The sequence below is a fragment of the Calliphora vicina genome, chromosome 2 (genome assembly GCF_958450345.1).
Source record: "Calliphora vicina chromosome 2, idCalVici1.1, whole genome shotgun sequence".
NCBI classification, from domain to species: Eukaryota; Metazoa; Arthropoda; class Insecta; order Diptera; family Calliphoridae; genus Calliphora; species Calliphora vicina.
In genome coordinates, this window is record NC_088781.1 from 141,840,417 (window position 1) to 141,861,222 (window position 20,806).

The following is a 20,806-nucleotide window of genomic DNA, read 5'->3' on the forward strand; positions in this document are numbered from 1 at the left end:
TGTTATAAACTATAACAAAAATATAAGTATTTTTTCAAGATGAAAGGCAGAGAATTGGATTTTTTTTGGAAATAAACCTATTTTGATATGCTATAGAAAGTGGTCCATAATAAAATTAGAACAGGGAAATAATTGTAAACGAAGTAAACAGTATATTTTTACTTATTTCCAGGTTTCGAACGCAAATAAAAGAAGGAGTTGAGCTTTTTGAAAGTAATTTAAATAAATTTTGCCAACATGGCCAATAAGCGTTTAATCAAGAAAAGGAGCTCGATCTGTGATCACTCATATTTCTGACCAAAAATCGATTTTTTATATAAAAACTCAAAATATCTAAATTCGCTAATAACTTGGCCAATAAGCGTTTAATCGTTCGGACAAGAAATCGATTTTTATATAAAAACTCAAAATATCTAAATTCGCCAATAAGCGTTTAATAAAGAAAATGAGCTGGATCTGTGATCAATCAATTTCTGACCAAAAATCGATTTTTTATATAAAAACTCAAAATATCTAAATTCGCTAATAACTTGGCCAATTAATCGAGAAAAAGAGCTCGATCTGTGATCACTCATATTTCTGACCAAAATTCGATTTTTTTATATAAAAACTTAAAATATCTAAATTCGCTAATAACTTGGCCAATAAGCGTTTAATCACGAAAAAGAGCACGATCTGTGATCACTTATATTTCTGACAAAAAATCGATTTTTTATATAAAAATTTAAAATATCTAAATTCGCTAATAACTCGGCCAATAAGCGTTTAATCAAGAAAAGGAGCTCGATCTGTGATCACTCATATTTCTGACAAAAAAACGATTTTTTATATAAAAACTCAAAATAATCATGAAAAACTCCAAAAATCGATTTTTAATATAAAAATTTAATATATCTAAATTCGCTAATAACTTGGCCAAACTTCTGACAAAACATCGATTTTTTATATAAAAACTCAAAATATCTAAATTCGCTAATAACTCGGCCAATAAGCGTTTAATCAAGAAAAGGTGCTCGATCTGTGATAATTCATATTTCTGACAAAAAAACGATTTTTTATATAAAAACTCAAAAAATCTAAATTCGCTAATAACTTGGACAATAAGCGTTTAATCAAGAAAAAGAGCACGATCTGTGATCACTTATATTTCTGACAAAAAATCGATTTTTTATATAAAAACTCAAAACTCTAAATTCGCTAATAACATGGCCAATAAGCGTTTAATCAAGAAAAGGAGCTCGATCTGTTATCACTCATATTTCTGACCAAAAATTTATTTTTATATAAAAACTCACAATATCTAAAATCGCTAATAACATGGCCAATAAGTGTTTAATCAAGAAAAGGAACTCGATCTGTGATCACTCATATTTCTGACCAAAAAACGATTTTTTTATATAAAAACTCAATATATCTAAATTCGCTAATAACTTGGCCAATAAGCGTTTAATCAAGAAAAGGAGCACGATCTGTGATCACTTATATTTCTGACCAAAAATCGATTTTTTATATAAAAACTCAAAATATCTTAATTCGGTAATAACTTGGCCAATAAGCGTTTAATCAAGAAAAATAGCTCGATCTGTGATCACAAATTTTTCTGACCAAAATTCGATTTGGACAGGACAACGTCTGTCGAGTCAGCTAGTAAATAAATAAAAATTCATAAAATTTTAACGGTTTACGAATAATGGACATATGTATGTTTCTTTCATTAGCATTGGTTGTTGTTGTTGAAGCAACATAAACAATTTCCAATATTTAATCTGGGGGCTATGCATGGAGGCAAATCCAAGAAGATATGCTACTTTAACATGATGAGTCCGTCCATAAATCTACGTAGGGAAGTAGAGTCGGCTGAACAGTTACTGAGGGGATGGCAGTCTATGCTATATATGTATATGACATGAGTTTATGCAATTCTCATTAGCTCCATAGTTATATTTGTATAATATATTTAGATTACCTAGGTTTCCTAAACAAAAAGTGAAATGAACATAGGAACTTGTTTATCAAACCCCAACAATATTTTTTTTAAGTTTTCATTTTAATTGAAATTGATTTTTAAATTGGCGTTTTCAAATTACAATGTGCTAGACCAGGGCACACTTAGAAAGGTGACTGCGATGAAACAGCTGATTATTTTTTTTTTTATTCATTTGAATTGTCAATTTACTTGTGGTTGTTGTGGCGAAAAATACAACAAACCCAAAAGCAAAAACAACAACAGGCAACTTTGACAGTTCACCTACTTTTTAACAAAAACAAAGTACCTGTTGTTTTTGTATTGTTGTAGTGATGCAGTCACCTTTCTGGTGTGCCCTGGTGCTAGACATACAAATTTAAATATTATAATTTTCAAATCGAATTACAGCGTAATTTTCGAATTAATTAATAACCAACCACCTTGAAATAAGATTTTTAATTTGTTTCTAGACACTTTTGTTCGCAGTTTATACCAAGTAGAGTTTTAATTAGAAAATATAATTTCGCTAAATCAATGTGAATAATGTACATTTAAAACAACATTTGTTGTAAGCATGTGAATGATGAGCAACAATGTATCTTGTACAGGTAAAATTAGTAGAAAAACAATCGTACAATGACTGACATAATAAAAGCAAATGCAACAGATGTTTCGTTCCTCAAAGTATGTAATTAGCAAATTGTGAGAAAGATTTTATGGTCATCGCTAATACATTACATATTAGGTATATACATACACATTTACAATATATGGTGCAAAGAGTGTAGTTAAGTTATAAGGGTTAGGTAGGACTCTTTAAAGAGTTTGTGTGAATATTAGTTAGAAAATATTTTTGTATTTTTAACTATTTCCGTCCCATCCCAAATTCAAAGACATTTTTAAATAGTTTTTACGAGTATATATTGACTAATTTTAATTGATATTGTATTTGTGATGCATTAGCAAAACATAATTTTTTTCTTATCAGTTTTAAAATATTTTTAATAAAAAAAACAACAAAAATACAAATATTAGCTGAACATAATTTGAGCACTTTGGTTTTATAATACATAAAACATACAACACACATAATTATTTATAAATATTGAGTAGTACACATATATAAGTAAGATACAAAGTTAGTCAGTAATATTAGACAAAAATATCAATTAAATAAGTAATTTGTTAAAACTATGTTTATTTTATTTTTATTTTGAATGTGTCGTCTTAGAACATATCAAGAAGTATATGTATGTATATGTTAAACGTTGCAAAACTTTAAACATTATTTTAGAGTTAAATAAATTAACTTAGAAAAGAAAAAGAACTCAAATAGTTTTGATATTACATACACAATTGTTTGTCATATTTGTATTTGATATAAATTTTATAAAATAATAACATAGTATATCTACATTTATATATAATAGTTAATTATATAACCGAAATTCTAAAAAAATAAAATAAAAACATAAAATTATATACAATTAATTAGAATGGTGAAAAGTATTTCAAAGTGGTTATACAAATTAATTGATATTTAAATGAATTGGAAACAGGCACTACAAAGATAATTTTATTTCATGTAAATATTTCATTAAGTATTTATGAAGTTGTATAAGTTTTTATAGAGTTAGAGATAGATAAATTATGTATTTTTCCTCTAAATAATAATGTAAGTTTTTGTTTTTTGTTTAATGATGCATGGTAGTTATATATGTATGTATGTAATATATTATATAAAACTATACACAGCAACTGATATACGTAATATTTAATTTGTGTTGTTAAGAACTGGAGTGTAAAATAGATTCTATTAGCTTTTGTTAAATAGAGGCTGCTGTTTTTCTATGTCATTGTTATTTTGTTTTCTTTTATGTATATATTTTTTTTCATTTAATAATTAATATTGGTTTTATGTTTTAAAAAAATTTAAATTAAAATTTCTTATGCAGTCTTGTATATATTAAGAAAAATCTGCATTATGCTAATCGTTGTTAATTTCTTAAGTCAAACAAAATATGTATTAATTTTTTTATTAATAATTTAATTAATTAATTGGCCTCTGTTAGTGGTGGTTTGGTGTGGCCATTTTCTATAATTTTATTATTAATAATTTTTTCTGTTTGTTGTTGCTGTTCTGAATTTTGTTGCAGTTGCTTTTTAGATTCTTCCAAACGTTGTTTGTACGTATATAATGATTGCAGAGGCACATGTAACAATTCAATAATTTGGGTGAACCAAAATTCTGAAAAAGGAACAAATTAAATTATTAATAGTTATTCTAAATTGCATTAATTTATAACATACCATTTTCTGCCGTTATAAAACCATGTCTAATGAGAAAATCTATAACTACTGGACAACTGGTTGTCTTAAAATCGGGCGTAAATATACGTTCGATACACTCCTTAGCTGGTAACAATTCAAATGCTTGAACTTCGCCATCAGCATTGTGGGGCACAAAATCTAAAGGAAGTTCTAAATCAAACACATATTCGGTGTTTGGGAATAGGCCTTGTTCGCTCTCGAAAAAGAATGAAACACAGCCAGCTGAAATGAGATTTTTAACAAGATCACTTGGTATGGATGCTTCTTCGGCAGCCTCCTTTACGGCCGTCTCCTTAATGCCATAGCCCACCGATAAGCCGCCACCGACCATATTATCCCATTTACCAGGCCAAGTCTCTTTGGTATTTGAACGTTGTTGCAACCAAATACATAGACCTCGTGTTGGATGTCTAACATAACCATTAATATCGACGCCATATTTTCGTACGCCAAACAAGGGCGTAGCAGAGCGATCCATTTTTAATAAACTGTTGTGCTCAGCTTTCACTTCATAATACTGTGAAAAGCAAGAACATATAAAATAAACATTATAGTAATTGATGACGGGTTCAAATGCTTTTAAAATTAGTACTTTAATAATTCACCAACCTCTTCTCTCCATCCTTGCAGGGCGGAAAATAACCCTTTCGATCTTAATTCTCTTAATACCTTATCAAGTTTTTCGGTACGTTCTGAATAATCACGAAATGCTGGATTTAGCTCAACTATACCCTATGAAATGTGAAAATAATATTTTTAATTTCTTCTTAAGAACAATAAATAAATGTTTACGTACCTGTTTGGTAAATTCGCAATCGCGTATACAAAATACTTCAGGGTATCTATTAAGCTGTTTAATCACATCAGATTTAATCAGGCCTACCTGTTGACCTTCGACTAGAAAAGGACGTATATCTCCCTTTTGAAATCCTAAAAATAAACAAACATAAACAAAAATTATAAACAAAGTGTCCACTCATTGTATAGATAATTTTTAGCAGATGTTTCAAAAAAAAAAAACAAAATACGCAAATAGTCTAATATATAATTTATTTTTAAATCACTTATATTATTAAATGATGTTTATTGAAAAGTGTGTACGTATTTTTTTGCTTAATAAACATAACTATTAAAATTAATCATAATCAAGAAGAAAAAGATTTCTACAAATTTTTGTACGATCATAAACTAGATCTCATATTTACATATGAGAGCAAAAACGTTACAACTCAAAAGATACAATTTCGTTTAATACAGATTAAAACAAAATCTTTGTGGTTTTACTTCAAATTATTACAATTTTGAGTTGAGACGACCTTGCATTCAATGTGTGATTTGTGTAAATGTACATACATATGTAACATTTGGATATATGTAGTATGCAAAGTTTACAAACATACATTATCCGTTTTTAAATTAAATCAAACTTTTTAATGCACTGAATTGAAATTACTAAGTCATTTTCAAGTGCCTGTATAACGCCATAGTAATACGGACAGCCAATCGGGAAAAATATATTTAACACGAATCTTTTTAATTTAAAATTGTTTTCACCAAAAATTGTTTTCAGTCTTTATTAACTTTGGTAATTTACATTTAAATTAACGGATTTTCTCAATTTAATAAAAAATTGAATGAAATGTTCCATAAACATAAACTATTAATATAATTGTTGCTTCTTTAAGAATGTGAATTTTATTTACATCTCAATGCAACATTTCATGGTAATAATGTGAAATTTCTTTCAATTATAAATTTCCAATTTTTTTACATCAATAATGCAGTGTACGAATACGAACTTTGCATACTGTATACATATAGTCATTAAATAAATAAAAAAAAATGTTTTGATAACATTAAATATTTACGATTTTGTGTTTTCAAATATCAAACTTTGTTTTTATTTATTTTTTAGTGTACGTATCTATGTATGTATATAAATACATACATATGTATATATGAATAAAATATGTAGCTGTTTGACGTTCGGCAATATGTATTATAAATTTTACGTTTTATATTGCATCACTGTTATCAAAATGACTACGTAAAAACGGATACTATGTATGTATACACCAGACTTAAAAATAAAAAAAAATAAAACCAGTGAAAATTATTTTAAGAGAATACTAACAAAAATAGCTAGTATATTGTACATTCAACTTACATAAAATAGTTTAAACTTTTAGGGGAAGTATGCGAATAATTTTCAATAAAACTTCAAGTAAAAGTCAAGCAATATTAAAAATGAGAGTTAATTTTTGTAGCTGAAATTTAACTAAAACCATTCAATTAAAAAAATTTTAAAAAAAGAAAGCTTATTTTTCTGTAAGCTTTTCACTAGAATGGGTAATTTTTCAGTTTTTCATGCATTGATATTGAAATTGTGATTGATTAAATTTTATCTATTCAATTTAGATTCGATCAGTTATGACTAACATAATTTATTTAGTCGAACCGAATTTTATATGTTCAGTAGAGTGAAGCTAATTAAAACGTTCGTTTGTAAAACTAAGTAATTTACTCTTATGAATTAGCCATACAAATTTTATTATCATAGCCTTCACCATCAATGGTAAGGGTATATAAAGTTTGTCAATCCTTTTGTAATTTCCAGATTTCTTATTCTGGATCGTTATAGTGTAGTCGATATAGCAATGTATGTATGTCTGTCTGTTGAAATGAACTTTCCAAAACCCTCCCAACCAGCAGTATAGTAGTCCTGGTTCGGTTGCAATTTAAAATCGGAAAATCGGCCCACAAATTGTTGAAATATATAGCAAAAAACAAAGAAAATGAACTTTAAATTAAATCATACATTATACAATTTATAAGATATAATAGCTTATCGTATTATTTTCCTCATGCTGGGTTTTTCGCTTTTATATCATATAATTTGTACAATATAATAAATAGTATGATTTAATTTAAAGTTCATTTTCTTTTTAGAGCATTTAAATAAAAACCTGTTTTTTAAAAATGTTTTTTATTATTAATTTATAAAAATCGAATTTTCGAACATATCTTAAAAAGCTTATATTATGAAATTACAATGAAAATACTTTAATAAAATTCATGAAAATTTTTAATTTTTTTTTTTAATATTTTTAAGTTCGAAGTTGGGAAATGTTAGAAATTGGACACGAATAAAACTAAAATGATTTCAAGAACCCTTATAATTTAGTGACAATTTTAACAGCTTTCAAAAATTTTCGGACATAAGTTCGAATTACATTGTCATCAGGTTGAGATTATTTTAACATCTGTAAAAATGTTAAACATAACTTTGAATTTTCGAACATAATATGGCATTATCATCAGGCATGAATGCCATGAATTGGATCAAAATTCAGTTACAGATTTTGACCTAAAAACAAAGAAACAAATTTTAATTCTGACCTTCTTGTATTTGAATAAAAGGCAATACAATAAATCACGGATTGAAACAACCACATAAAACTATCAACATGAGAATACGACGAGATTTCACTGTAAATAATTATTTTTGCCGCATGTAGCGCTCTTAACATATACACACCCTCTTACTAAAGATCAATGTATCTTGTGTATAAGTTTTTATTTTTATTAAAATATCAACAAAAACGAAATGAAGAATTAAGATAAAAAAAAAACAAAACTAACAACAACATCTACAATCTGATGAGGAATGTTGTTTGACAACGATTCCGTGTGTATTAATTAAGCGGTCGATCTATATAGAAAAGATTTTCTTCGGCAGGTTTGTTTTTGTTTTCCGATTCTATGTTCCACTGTACATAATATACTCATACCATCATAATCTCAAGGTCATTGAGGAATATTCATACCAACACATATGAATACATACTTATCTGGTTTTTGACAATAATATTTCTGCAATTATTAATAAAGTTAAAGATGGTTGGTAGGTACAACTTATTTATTTTGTTTTCGTACAGGTGTACAAATAGACTATGTATTCAATTCTTTTTTATCCAATTTCAAATACATATGTATGTATCCACATACATATACGATATACATATATTTTTAATTGATGTCTTTTTGCACTTTTTGTTTTGGTTCTTGATTAAAATGTATTCATTTATTTTTGTAGACGTAGTATAACCTTGGCGCTTAGATATGTTTTACATAAATTCATTTTGTCTTTACAATTACATTTTCCGTATTTTTTTTTTGGTTTATATAGGTAAAGATCGCAACAAACATGTAATTTGCTGATTCATTTTGACTTGTTGTTGTAATAAATCATGAAGTAAAAATTACACTACTATAAATGATATTAAAATATACACTCATTCATATAATTTTGTTGAAAAATTTTTAAATTTTAAATTCTGTTGCTACAACTATTTTCTTGACCATGCGATGTCGTTATAGTTGTGAAAGTGAATAAATAATTGGAAATTTTCTTATTGATAATGTGAATATAAAATATAATGATGAAACAGGGATTATAAAAATAAACATTTGTTTACTACGAAATTCATTTTTAATTTGTTCTTTCGTTTCAGGTAAGTTTGTCCGATTGCTAGTACTGCTTTTGTTTTTGCTAATCAATTGATATTTATTTTAAAGGGGATTTAAAATTTGCACTTTAATATATTTCAAACTAATTGAAGTAATGTTATCTACATTCATATATATACAATATACATACTGTATATGTATATAAATGACATTAGCGTTTGATTATCAAAATGGCAAACGAATGAACTTGTTTACCAATTTTTGGCATTGTTTCTCTGTAATTTTTAATTTACTGGTTCTAACTGGTTTATATTTATTTATTCATTTGTAATATATGTAGCCATTAGACCAATAACAAATATTACTAGTATTCTTATTATCTATGAGAACATCTATCTATACATCCTGAACTCCTACAAGATATGTATGTTCAATTAATGAAATAATATAATAAAATAGGTATATATAATAAAATAATATTAAAAAAATTAAGATGTTTACGCTTAAAAGTTGTATACAAGATATAAGAGATCTAGTAAATGATAATTGTTGTACAATAAAATATAAAAAAATAAACTAACAATGGAATTTAAGGTAATCAGCAAAATTTAGATTCAAATAATTTTTTTATGAAATAAAGATGTGAAGTTAACAAACAAATGTAAACAAACAAAAAAGCAAAAAATAGTCACCTAGTAATGAATTCGCCATGATATATTATTATTTATGTACTTGTCTTTTTTTGAACATACATCGGTACCTTACTCTATATATGGATGTGTTATTTATTCACACGAACAAATAGCATTTTTGTTGTTTACGTGTACAGTAGTCCTTTAACAGTTTCAGGACTACTGGGCTAATACACACAACAATTCTCAATTGCAATTTCTTATCTAAATAACACCTAAAGGAGTGTGAATTTCACAACATTGTTGAAATTTGAGCAGTTTGGAAGTCGGCCGAACAGTAGTATAGAAAAAATATAAAGGCAAATAAATCTCTAACTTCTAAACGCTAAATCCAATTTGAGTTAAATTTGACATGCGCAAAGAGGAAGTCTTGTCGAGTTTTGAGTTTGGACCTCATGGACCAACCAGGGTCGCGACCAGGGGATCCCAAAGTAGGTCACTTTGTGATTCCCCTCGTATCTATCAATTATCTCTTATAGCTTAAAAGATATGCGTATTTGAAAATTAAATTTTCAAAATTTTTACCAGTAGAACATACTGGTCTTCACTTGGTATCGAATAGTGTACAAAGATAATATGATCAGGCTGCAACAACGATTTGTGTTACAAGTGTTTTGTACCATTCTACAAATTAAATCCCTAATTATATTTATAAAATGCTATAAATAAGCAAATAAATGTGTCCTTTCGTCTAAACTTAATAATATACTGATGTTTTGTTCATTTTTTTTATTTCGAATCACCCATCAAGAATACTGATTGGGATTATATGTCCCACGAAAAATGCTTGTTGGAATTATATGTCCCAGGATAAAAGGACGATTTCATGGTTTCTGAGTATGCAGAACATAATATTTTTTCTCATCTTTTAGAATATGCAAAAAATTTCTGCCATATATACATATGGTGGTTCCCAAAATAAAATTCCTTCCCGAAAGGGTTAAATTATTACTTCAATTCGCCTGGCTTATGAAATAAACTAATGAAAAGTTTCAAAAGTCCTTTTTACAACAAATAATGAAATTTTAAATATTATTCCATTGTTGCATTGTAATTGTATTATAACTAGTTCAAAGTGTTTTACTTAAGTAAATAAATCTTATTAGGAAAAATATAACTGATAAAATTATGAACATAACTTTTACGAGATAAGAAAAGTAACTAGTGTGCAATAATTAACTTTATATTGGACATTGATCAAAGTTTAAAAATAAAAAATTAAAAAGTCTAAAAGACGTCTGAAGCAAAAAACTTGAAAGTCGCATTTCATGGCTGAGTAAATATGTAAAAGATAACAACAGAATCGAATATAACAGTTTTTATTTACAATAATTCCAATTGGGACATTATTTACAATAATTCCAATAAGGCAATAATAATGTTCCTTTTAAATATCTCGTATATCATTAACAGTCACTGTAAGTGAACAGTTCTGTATATTCACAATGGCATAAGTATAAATCACAAAGAAATCATGGAGGGAGGGAGGTGTAATATCATTTTCTCATTTGTATAAGCCGGCTGTGTGCTAGGATAGGACACTAAAATAAAGTACATAATTAGCAGTTTATTGGCGATATCGTTGAATTATTTAAAATTCCTATAACGCTGTGCGACCTTTGACAAACTAGTATTTTTTCTCGTATTCTTTTCAATTACGTTTTTTTCCTTTAACAGGACCTTGCACACACAATACAAACATTTTGATATTTGCTGCACACACCCATTTATAAGAATTCAACTGAAAATCAATAAAATGCAGTAATGGAAGAAAAAATACTAAAATTTTTGTAATAAACCAACAAATGCTAACAGATTTGAGTAGCATTAAACTACAAAAACTTACCATTTAGATAGAAATTATTAAATTTGTGTGCCATTAGTAGTAGACGTGATAATTTTATATTTACATCGCCTCCCGACATTGGTAACGTTTTGATTTTTTCTTGTAAGGAAATTTATTAAGAAATGCTAAAAACGTTTAACTTTGTGCGTTTTTGTTTCTCCTATGTACTAAGTCTGTTCTAGTTTTCTATTTGTTGTTTAATTTGTTAAGAGTTTACCAAATAAATATTGTTTAGCCGTTCTGAAAGAATTTTGTCACTAATATTTGCTTATATATATATATATGTACTTTTTTAATATTTCAATTAGAAAAATACACTCTCTGTGCCTAACAACACCACACTAAACGAACAAAATAAGAAAACTGAGAATAATAAAGAAAACGAAAAAAAAAACAAATGTCAAATTTAGAATTGATAAAAATAAATAAAATTATTGACTGGTGATGATGCCACCAGAATGTGAAATTGTACTGTTACGATTTAACAGTGGAATGCTAAAAAGACAACTCTGTGCCGAACGACGTTTATTGATAGACTTTTTGACATTTTTCTTTCATGAGTGAAGTTGTGTGTGAAAAGTGTAAGAAATCTCACGTGTGTGTTTGTTCGATTTTCCCCTAACAAATTCCGTATTAAAGAATTATTAAATAAAAATTCGAAATTTCGTAAAAAGATCTACACTTCCTGCCCTCTACCATGAGTGATGACTATTTGAGTAAACCCATATCTCTATCAGGCTCCACTGGATGTAAGTATACGTGATGTTTCTTGACATACGCATACGGGTATCAGGGGTAGTATTTGATCAAACTATACATTTCTCCCTTATGTGTTGTGTTACATCATGCTTCTATTAGAAATCCATGGGAAATTTATAATTAAAATATGTTTGGATTTTAGATGAGGATGCCAAACCTTCTAGATCTTCAAATAGCACAGCAGCTTCCAGTACATTTGGTGCTCCAATATCACCTTATTTGAACTATGACCCGCGATTCTTGCAACAAGCTCAACCAGAATTTATATTCCCCGAGGGTGCTACAAAACAAAGAGGACGCTTTGAGTTGTCATTTTCACAGATTGGTACCTCAGTGATGATAGGAGCCGGTATTGGTGGCGTAGCTGGTTTCTACAATGGTATGAGAACAACAAAAGCATTACAACAAACCGGCAAATTATGGCGAACACAGTAAGTGTTTAGTTATATTAGAATTTATAATGTTATTCATAGAATAATACATGCAACATTAAAATCAACGCCTACTCGAGAAATTGTAATGAACAACTTTTGTTGGAAAATGTTACTCAATATCCACGACTGGCAATTCGCCGTTATCGTTGCATTATATTTTAGGCAATTTTTATACCCTTCACCATGAGCGAATTTTTTTAATTTGCGACCCCATAAAGGATATATATTCTGGATCGTTATAGATATAGCCATGTCCTTCTGTATGTTCCGAACGCTTCAAGTAACATACATGATTGTTACATCAATATATCCGCTAAAGTCCCGCTTAGGAAAAATTGGCAAACAAATAAACAATATCGATATCTTGTGATAGATATTTCAAAGATCATTCAAACTCCATATAACGTCAACAAATTTGTCCTCATAATATTGTTTTCAAAAGCAAATTCTGTTTTCAATCTGTATCCTTAGTATAATTTGGTGTAGACGGATGCACTTTGGCACAAAGAATGAGAACATAAACAATGACCTTAAGTCTCATTGCGTCCCTAACCAATTTTGCAAAAATTCGAGAGAAATATGTTCCTATATATGTATGTACATCGTCTGTAAATAAAAACCCGACAAATTGAGGTCCATTTGATTACTAATGCTATCAATTGAGTGCAAATTGCTTTTATTTTAGTTTTAAAATACATACATATTATTAGGCCTAATTTAAGGCAGATTTAAAAAAAAAGTCATCAAAACTAAGTTGTTTGCTTATGTTGTAGTAAATAATGATTAACTAATAATTTATTTATCATTAATTTAGAATGCTCAATCATGTCATGAAACAAGGTTCCGGCACAGCCAATACATTGGGTGTTTTAGCAGTGATGTATTCATCTTTTGGTGTCATGTTACAGTTTGCCCGTGGCGAAGATGATGATTTAAATACTGTTTTAGCTGGAACAGCTACTGGTTTTCTATACAAATCAACTGGTATGCAAAAGAAAAATGCAATACACTATAAAATATGTTTTTCAATAACAATTCAAAATTCATTTTAGCTGGTTTAAGGAAATGTGCCCTTGGCGGTGCTGTTGGTTTAGGTGTTACCGGTCTTTATTGCCTATTTCAATTGGCGCGGGCGAATGCTGCCTCAAATGGTAATTCCGGCATGAAATTCCTTTAAAAAAGGATATTTTTCTTGCCACTTTCCTTCCCCCTGTTTTTCTAATATTATAAATATAATTTTGGTCCATGCTTACAGGACATTAAACGGTTTTTTTATTTAGCAAATCTTAAGGAATTTGTCATTTATTTCCTTTATTCTTAAAAAATGCTATTCTATATTGTAAAACTACCATGTAATAATATCATTTATATTTTCATTATAGTTTTTAGATTGTGATCTTGTTTTTTAATTCATTTTTTGTTAGCTTGAAAACAAAAAACACCACAAAATACACAAACATGTTAAGACATGCAATAGTAAAACACACGTGAAATTTTCAATGGGATTTTGATACTGTTAACGAAATATCCATGTCAATTTTCTGTATATTTTATGTTGCGATTGATTATTTTATATAAGTTAGCTCTACAAAATATACATTTAAATAAAAAAAAAAGAAAACAAAATTCGAATAGTTTTAATTTTTTAAACAAAAAGTCCACTCAAAATCACTTAATGCCGAACCGATACAACTCAAATAGATTATAGAGAAAACATATTTTCAATATCGTTTCATTTCTTATTAATTGAGTTAGTTCAAAGTTTGCATTAAGTGAGATATATACATAGTTATTTGATATTATAACATAGCACATTGGGTTCAATAAAATGTGTCTAAAATGGCGTTTAATTGAAATTTAAGAATTAAGTTTTTTTTTCATAATTAATGTTATTTGCTAAAAATATATAAAATTGTTGGTGTAGAAATTATTAATAAATTTAATTTATTAATTTGTCTCTTCTCGTTTTAAGATTACAGCGAAAATTTTGAATCAAGTAATTTTTTTCCGAAAAATAAAAAAAATAAAAATACTTTTTTAAGGTTTTTTGTATTTTTATTTATTTATCAATACAAAATAAAAATATATTAAAATTACGGTTTCCCCTAATTAATGTACTGGCTGTGATTGCTTAAGTACAATGGACCAATCAAATAAAACAGATTATGTCATAGTAATTTTTTTATTATTAAGAACTAAATCAATTACAATACATTGCTTGTAGTAAAGAAATAATATTCTTCAGATACATATTAAGAAATGCTGCATACACGGTCTGCTATTAGTCATATTGTCATAATGTCCTAATATATTATAATAGTTGTTGTTGTATTTTAAACAATAAAAAGTTTTATTTTATGACAAAACAATAAACATAGTTCAAATAGTTTGTTTGAAACACAACAAAAATTCGATTGAACTATCATAATATATTGGGACATTATGACAATATGGCCAAATAGTAGACCGTGTGAATACCCCAATTATATTTATCTATTAAAAAATTTGTGTTGTTTTAGTACAACAAAAAAAAAAACTGAAAATTTAACATTTATTAGTTATTTTTATCTTAGTTACCCTCATTATCACAATGTATAGTTATGTTTTAAAATATTTTAACCGACAGCATAACTATAAGTTAACATCTAACCAGACATCGTGATAATGGTGGTATTTTTCGTATTAAAATCATATTTAAACTAACTACTCTAATATTCAAAATTAAACAATTTTATATTACACGACATAAATAAAAGCTTTTCATCGTCTTCATCTTTTAAAGCCAATCTTCTTTCGGCATATAGTGATCCCACTCGGCAAATAGTATCATTAGAAGCTAAACGAGTGGGAGGAGCCGTCAAATATTTGTATGCCAATTTACGCAGATATTCATAGGGTGTTACGTTCCAGTATTGATAGATATTACCATTCCTAGCAATTAGTGGCTCTTTGAGGTAAAAACTCAACTGTTGTTCGAATGCTAGGAAAACACTTTCATTTGTATTGTTTTCGGTTATGGTGGTTGAATCGTGGGACTCCCAAAGATCGGAGGTATTGTGATAGTTGTAATTGTTCGTTGGCAAAGTGTTATATGTGGGATTAGGAGAATCTTCATCTAAGTTCAAAGAAAGTCTTAAATTGTGCGTCATTTCTGCATGACAAGATGACAACTGCTGCTCGTTTAAGTAGCGCATTTTAAAACGAGGATCCAGTAAAGTAGCTATGATAAGTGATGAAGACTGATGGGCAAACGAAAAATATTGATTTAATTGAGACTTCAAGGACTTTTTATAGTATTGTAGATCTTGAGGATCTGTTGATTTTAACTCTAGTTTTGAATTTAACATAGTCAGTAAAGGTATGATGAGAGAGACGCAGGCAGCTTCGGAGTTCAGATCTAACCAAGCTTGGTAGAATATTTTCAGCAATTGTACTAAATACTCTATTTGTTGCCATTCATATTCCGAGGGCACTTGGATATCGCCATACTGTTGAATGTACATTTCCAAGGCAGGCTTTTGTTCCAGTAGTCTTTCCCACGTCAAATAAGTTGTGGTCCAGGTGTTTTGTGGATCAGTAAATAAATTATGTTGATTTAGTCCACACAGTTCTTGGCATTCGTTTAAATTTTGTTTGGCCTGTTGATTACTCACAAAATGATCAATAATGCTGTTACATTTCTGCTTCACAATTTCAATTATATCAGCAGAGAACAAAGCTTCCCTTATGACTTTTTGCAGTAAATAGTCTGAGCATTCCAGTGTAGTAAACCATTCCGAGGAAGCATCATCGTTTTTTTTCACTATGTTCAAATGTATTTTGTCGACTATGTTAAACTTTCTGCTTAAATCTAAGAGGTTTGGCGATATCATTTGGGATGATTCTAGAGGCAGTACCTCCAATACAACCATGTGCTTTTGATTTTCTTGCAAAAAGTGGCCACTAATGACTTGTATGCAACAGGATTTCATATGGTGCCACCATTGCGTTGTTGTCAACGATATCCACTCAGCTTGTTCTAATGCTTGCGACACCCTTTTCTTTACAGATTCATATGTCTCCGGTAGAAGATCATTTTTGTAATAGTCTACAGGTTTTACAGAATACCTGCTCGGTTTACAAGGATCAGCCAAATGTAGACGCTTAAATGCCGTACCTTCTACAATATTAAAGGGCAACAAATCAACCACCATGAGATCTAATATCGTTCTATCTATTCTTCTATTCAGGGCTATATCTCCCGGCTTAGTGGAAAATTTTTTATAATTCTCAATTTTTATGTTGCCAATGTCAACGCTAGCCATATCCACCATAGGTTCATCTTGGTCGTGTACAACTAAAGGATCATCTACGACGATTTCAATATTTAAACTTTTGTGCTCTGTATCTTCTGACTCTGAATGTTTTTCCATTTTTCGTTTTCTTCCAGGTTTTTTGCGTTCCTTAGGACCTTCTATTGCTTCCTTGCGCTCTTTAAGTCTTTTTCGTTTGGCTCTTCTTTTCAAATTAACATTTTCGGATTTGTGTTGCACATAATCCTTTTCCATTGTATGAAAGGCAGCATACTCATGGGGATGAACTTTTTCCAAGTGTTTCTTAATGCTGCTGACTGTCTGGTTTTTGGGTAAAGGACTACCCAATGACAGTTCTTTCATGCAAACCACACAAGTGGCTGTACTTTCATTGCGATGAAAATAATTCCACACAGGATTGCAAGGTCCAGCCATGGTCTTTATTGTTTTTCCCAATTAGAAAAAAATCCAACTATTTTAACGCACATACATGGTTGTTCTTATTATTGTGTTTACTATTATCACTGTATAAAATAATTGCACAAAATGTAAACAATTGCTCAAGGCGAATTTATACAAGGTGGAGTCAGTCAAACAGCTGATATTTTTTTTTCGCTTTTTGGTTCTAACAACTGTCAAAGCTTGTTTTTATATTTAAATATCTACATATTCTAAGCTTATTAACTTATTGTTTACCTAAATAAGTAAAGCCCTAACTATTCAATTATCTACACTATATTAAGTTTAAATACTTATTTGATAAGTTTTTCATTTAGGTTTTTTGACATTTGTTAAGACCAATCGTTGTTTTTGTAGAACTGACACCACCTTGTATGAATTCGCCGTGCAATTGCTCCCAGCGGGAAAAATGAGAGGACTTCAGTTTGTAGGCCTTCTAAAAGGCATTCTTATTCTAAAAGATCCGATACTCATTCCACTCTGCCTGCTCTTAGAAGGTGTTCAAGAAGCCCTATGAATCCTTTTCTAATAACGAGTAAATGAAAATAGTCTATATAAAAAATAAAATACTCTGCATCTTAGCCCATCATAAGTATGCCTTCTCTCAGCCCTCTAACAGCAGCGAGTATGCAAGGCCTTGGCTCGCAATGATACGCCGTGTAAATTTGAAATGATTTTGCCATGCGGCTAGAAGTCCTTCTGTCTGCAAAATAAGGCATTTAGACAAGCCTCTTTACTGCATCTTTTTCCCGCTGGGATAATTTGGTAAAGTGCTGCACAGATTTTACAATCTGGCAGCACTTTATTATCTGTTCGTTGAACAGATCCGGCCACTCTCCGGATGATACCAACATGAGTACACACACACCGTGCCATAGGTAACATAGAGACGAGACATAATTGTCAAAAACCTAAAGGCCTAGTTAGTTTGTACGTTCCGTTCCGAATCAGCTGTTTTGTTTTTAGCATAGGGAAAGTTGTGTATGTCGTTAGTCTGCTTTTACACACAGCAAGTTTACTTGAAGCAAGTCTCTTCGATTCCCTTTTAAACTTGCTCGACTGTTTACACACAGCAAGTCTGTGTTCAATTTTGTATGTCAAAACCTAATAGACGCCATAGTGAAAATGAGAAAACAAAAGAGAATTGAAGAGACTTGCCAGTACAAGCAAGTGTGTACCCCTCTTCTTTCTTCTTGCCTCTCTCTCCTATAAACTCTAGACTTGCGCAAGAAAACTTGCCCTGTGTAAAAGCAGACTTAGTTTTTCTGTAACGTTGCCGTTCTGTTGCGGATGAATCTGTTGAAAACACAATTTTGTCCGCAACGTTAAGTGACAGCTAAAACAGCTGATACATATATACACAAAAATGCCAACAATATGAAAGCAGTGGTGCCAACATTTTTGAAAGGGAAATATTTATAATATTTTATTAACAAAAGAATAAAAAATATAATATTTTCAAAAAAAGATTGAAATTTAATAACATAAATATAAATTTCTTTTAATGTATGTACTATTTATGTAAAAAAATTAGTTTAAATTAAATAATTAACAAAAAATATATGTATGTATTTATAAAAATGTTCACAATAATATGTAATAATAAAAAACACTAAAAATAGTAACAAAATCACCAAGATGGTTTTTTGGTTATTATTTTAAAAACAGCTGATACGATCTTACGGAAAAACTAACTGCAATAAAACAGCATTCAGAACGGCACAGAAACGTTACAGAACGCAAAGACTAATGGAGCCTTAACTCTTGCAATAACAAAATACATGCTATTCAATGTATTTTGTTGTGGTTTGACACATATGATTTGTTGTATTTTTGTTTGACAAATCGGAGTATCTCGTCTCTATGCACCGTGCACTTCTTATGGGAACTGATTGGTTCACTACCTACCAAATATAGCTCGTAAAAACTTAATATAAAAAAATAGGTTTGCTGATGTCAACCGCAACGGCGTCTGACCGATGTTGCCACTTGGACAAAAATCGATGTAAACAATTGCTTGTGTTGCCAGATAGGGAAAGTTAAGTGCTACCAGATTGTGTTGCCAACTACTATAGAATTTAAAAACTGGTCTAATTATAATTAATTTATGGCGCGCACCATTACTGCAATTATCTGGCTATCTTAGCGGATATGGACTACGATATTATGCGAAGTTGCTTTTCGATATACCAAATAGTGTAGTTCTTGTTACGTTTTGAATTGTACTAGAGCACCGTCGATACTATTTTGACACTTTTTATACCTTTTTGAGCAATAATTTCTAAAATGGATATTAAAAATTATCTAATTTTATCCGTAGGTGTAAAATGTGAAAAATATTTTATGAGGATAGTTTTCGTTAAAAAATCATAGCATTGTAATTGGAAATTCAAGCACTTTTAATGATATGAAAACATATTTATGATTTTAATTATTTAGGGATGTGAATGAGTTCCATTTACCTTAATTGTACAGTTATAAAGAAAAAAACCACACTGTTTATTTGCATTCTAATATATAATTTATTTTATAACATTTTAAAAATAAAATTTTCGCTGTAAAATATTTTTAATATTTCAAAAAATCACATTAACTATCATCATTTACACACTACATACAAATATATATTTTTATTTTTTTTATAAATTTAGTTAAAAAAAAAAAATAAAACAAAATACTTCATGTTTAATAATCCAAACCAACCGAATCGGATCCAGTGATCGCCAATACCTTAACACCAGATTTTTCATCCAAAATATTATTAGCCGGGGCTTCACAACTGGTATCCATAGTAGAGCAAGTATGACAGTGACAACTAACCGCTTCTAAATATTCATAGCGACGAGCAAACTCTTCAGCCTCTGGATGACAATTACGAAGCACAGCAACGGCTGGTTGTCTTGTGGCATGAACACACACTGGATGGAAAGAACGTTTATAGGGGAATTTCCAATCTGAAATTTCACTCGAATCACAACGTCCCCAGCAAGCGGCAACACTAACATAATCCCAACATTCGCGTCCCTTCGAATCGGCCTGGGTAACACGATACGTGTAGAGACGACGATGACAGCCCAAAGGGGCAGTCGTTGGACTGCTATTAATCGGTTGAACCTCTAAAATTTGAGCCAAAGTCAAAGTCAAAGGTGTGCAGCATAATGTTGCAAAGAAGAATCTGAAAAACAAAAAATTCAATATTTTTTTTAAATAATAAAATTTTAATTATTAACACTTACAAATGTAGACAGCGCATATCCGTTGTAGGAGTTTTGTATGAATGTTATTCCTTCAACGTTTATCAACGCTATGATTTGATAACATTGAATAGTTGGCGCTTATATATGACATCCAATTGTGCTGTATTGGTATTCAAAAGGATGTTATAGGATATGTATGTTTGCATGTACGTACAAGAGTACTTTATTTACTTATCCGGTGTTCTTTTGATTGAATGAGTGTTTATTTGTGTGCGCATATTATTTTTTTCAATGAATATTAAAGGAGTTAAACTTTCGACTTGTTTTTTTTTATTGTTTGTTATAAAAATTTACTTTTTT

At 29.4% G+C, this 20,806-nt stretch overlaps 4 protein-coding genes across 4 annotated transcripts in view; 1 reads left to right on the top strand and 3 right to left on the bottom strand.

The window, feature by feature from the left end:
• The window catches only part of Sec61alpha (SEC61 translocon subunit alpha), a 64,820-nt gene that overhangs the window by 27,671 nt on the left and 16,343 nt on the right, over positions 1–20,806 (bottom strand). The window lies entirely within an intron of this gene.
• LOC135952408 (uncharacterized) lies at positions 2,863–11,662 on the bottom strand. Its single transcript, XM_065502329.1, has 5 exons — positions 11,306–11,662; positions 5,094–5,227; positions 4,907–5,029; positions 4,277–4,814; positions 2,863–4,214 (listed from the first exon to the last, which is right to left on the bottom strand). Exons 1-5 carry the CDS (start codon positions 11,382–11,384, stop codon positions 4,021–4,023), a joined length of 1,068 nt encoding a protein of 355 aa, XP_065358401.1. The 5' UTR covers positions 11,385–11,662; the 3' UTR covers positions 2,863–4,020.
• On the top strand, positions 11,845–14,124 carry Tim23 (translocase of inner mitochondrial membrane 23). Its single transcript, XM_065502330.1, has 4 exons — positions 11,845–12,054; positions 12,207–12,495; positions 13,313–13,482; positions 13,551–14,124. The coding sequence occupies exons 1-4, from the start codon at positions 12,003–12,005 to the stop codon at positions 13,673–13,675; spliced, it is 636 nt and encodes a 211-aa protein (XP_065358402.1). The 5' UTR covers positions 11,845–12,002; the 3' UTR covers positions 13,676–14,124.
• Gpb5 (Glycoprotein hormone beta 5) lies at positions 19,748–20,502 on the bottom strand. Its single transcript, XM_065502666.1, has 2 exons — positions 20,486–20,502; positions 19,748–20,424 (listed from the first exon to the last, which is right to left on the bottom strand). The coding sequence occupies exons 1-2, from the start codon at positions 20,500–20,502 to the stop codon at positions 19,935–19,937; spliced, it is 507 nt and encodes a 168-aa protein (XP_065358738.1). The 3' UTR covers positions 19,748–19,934.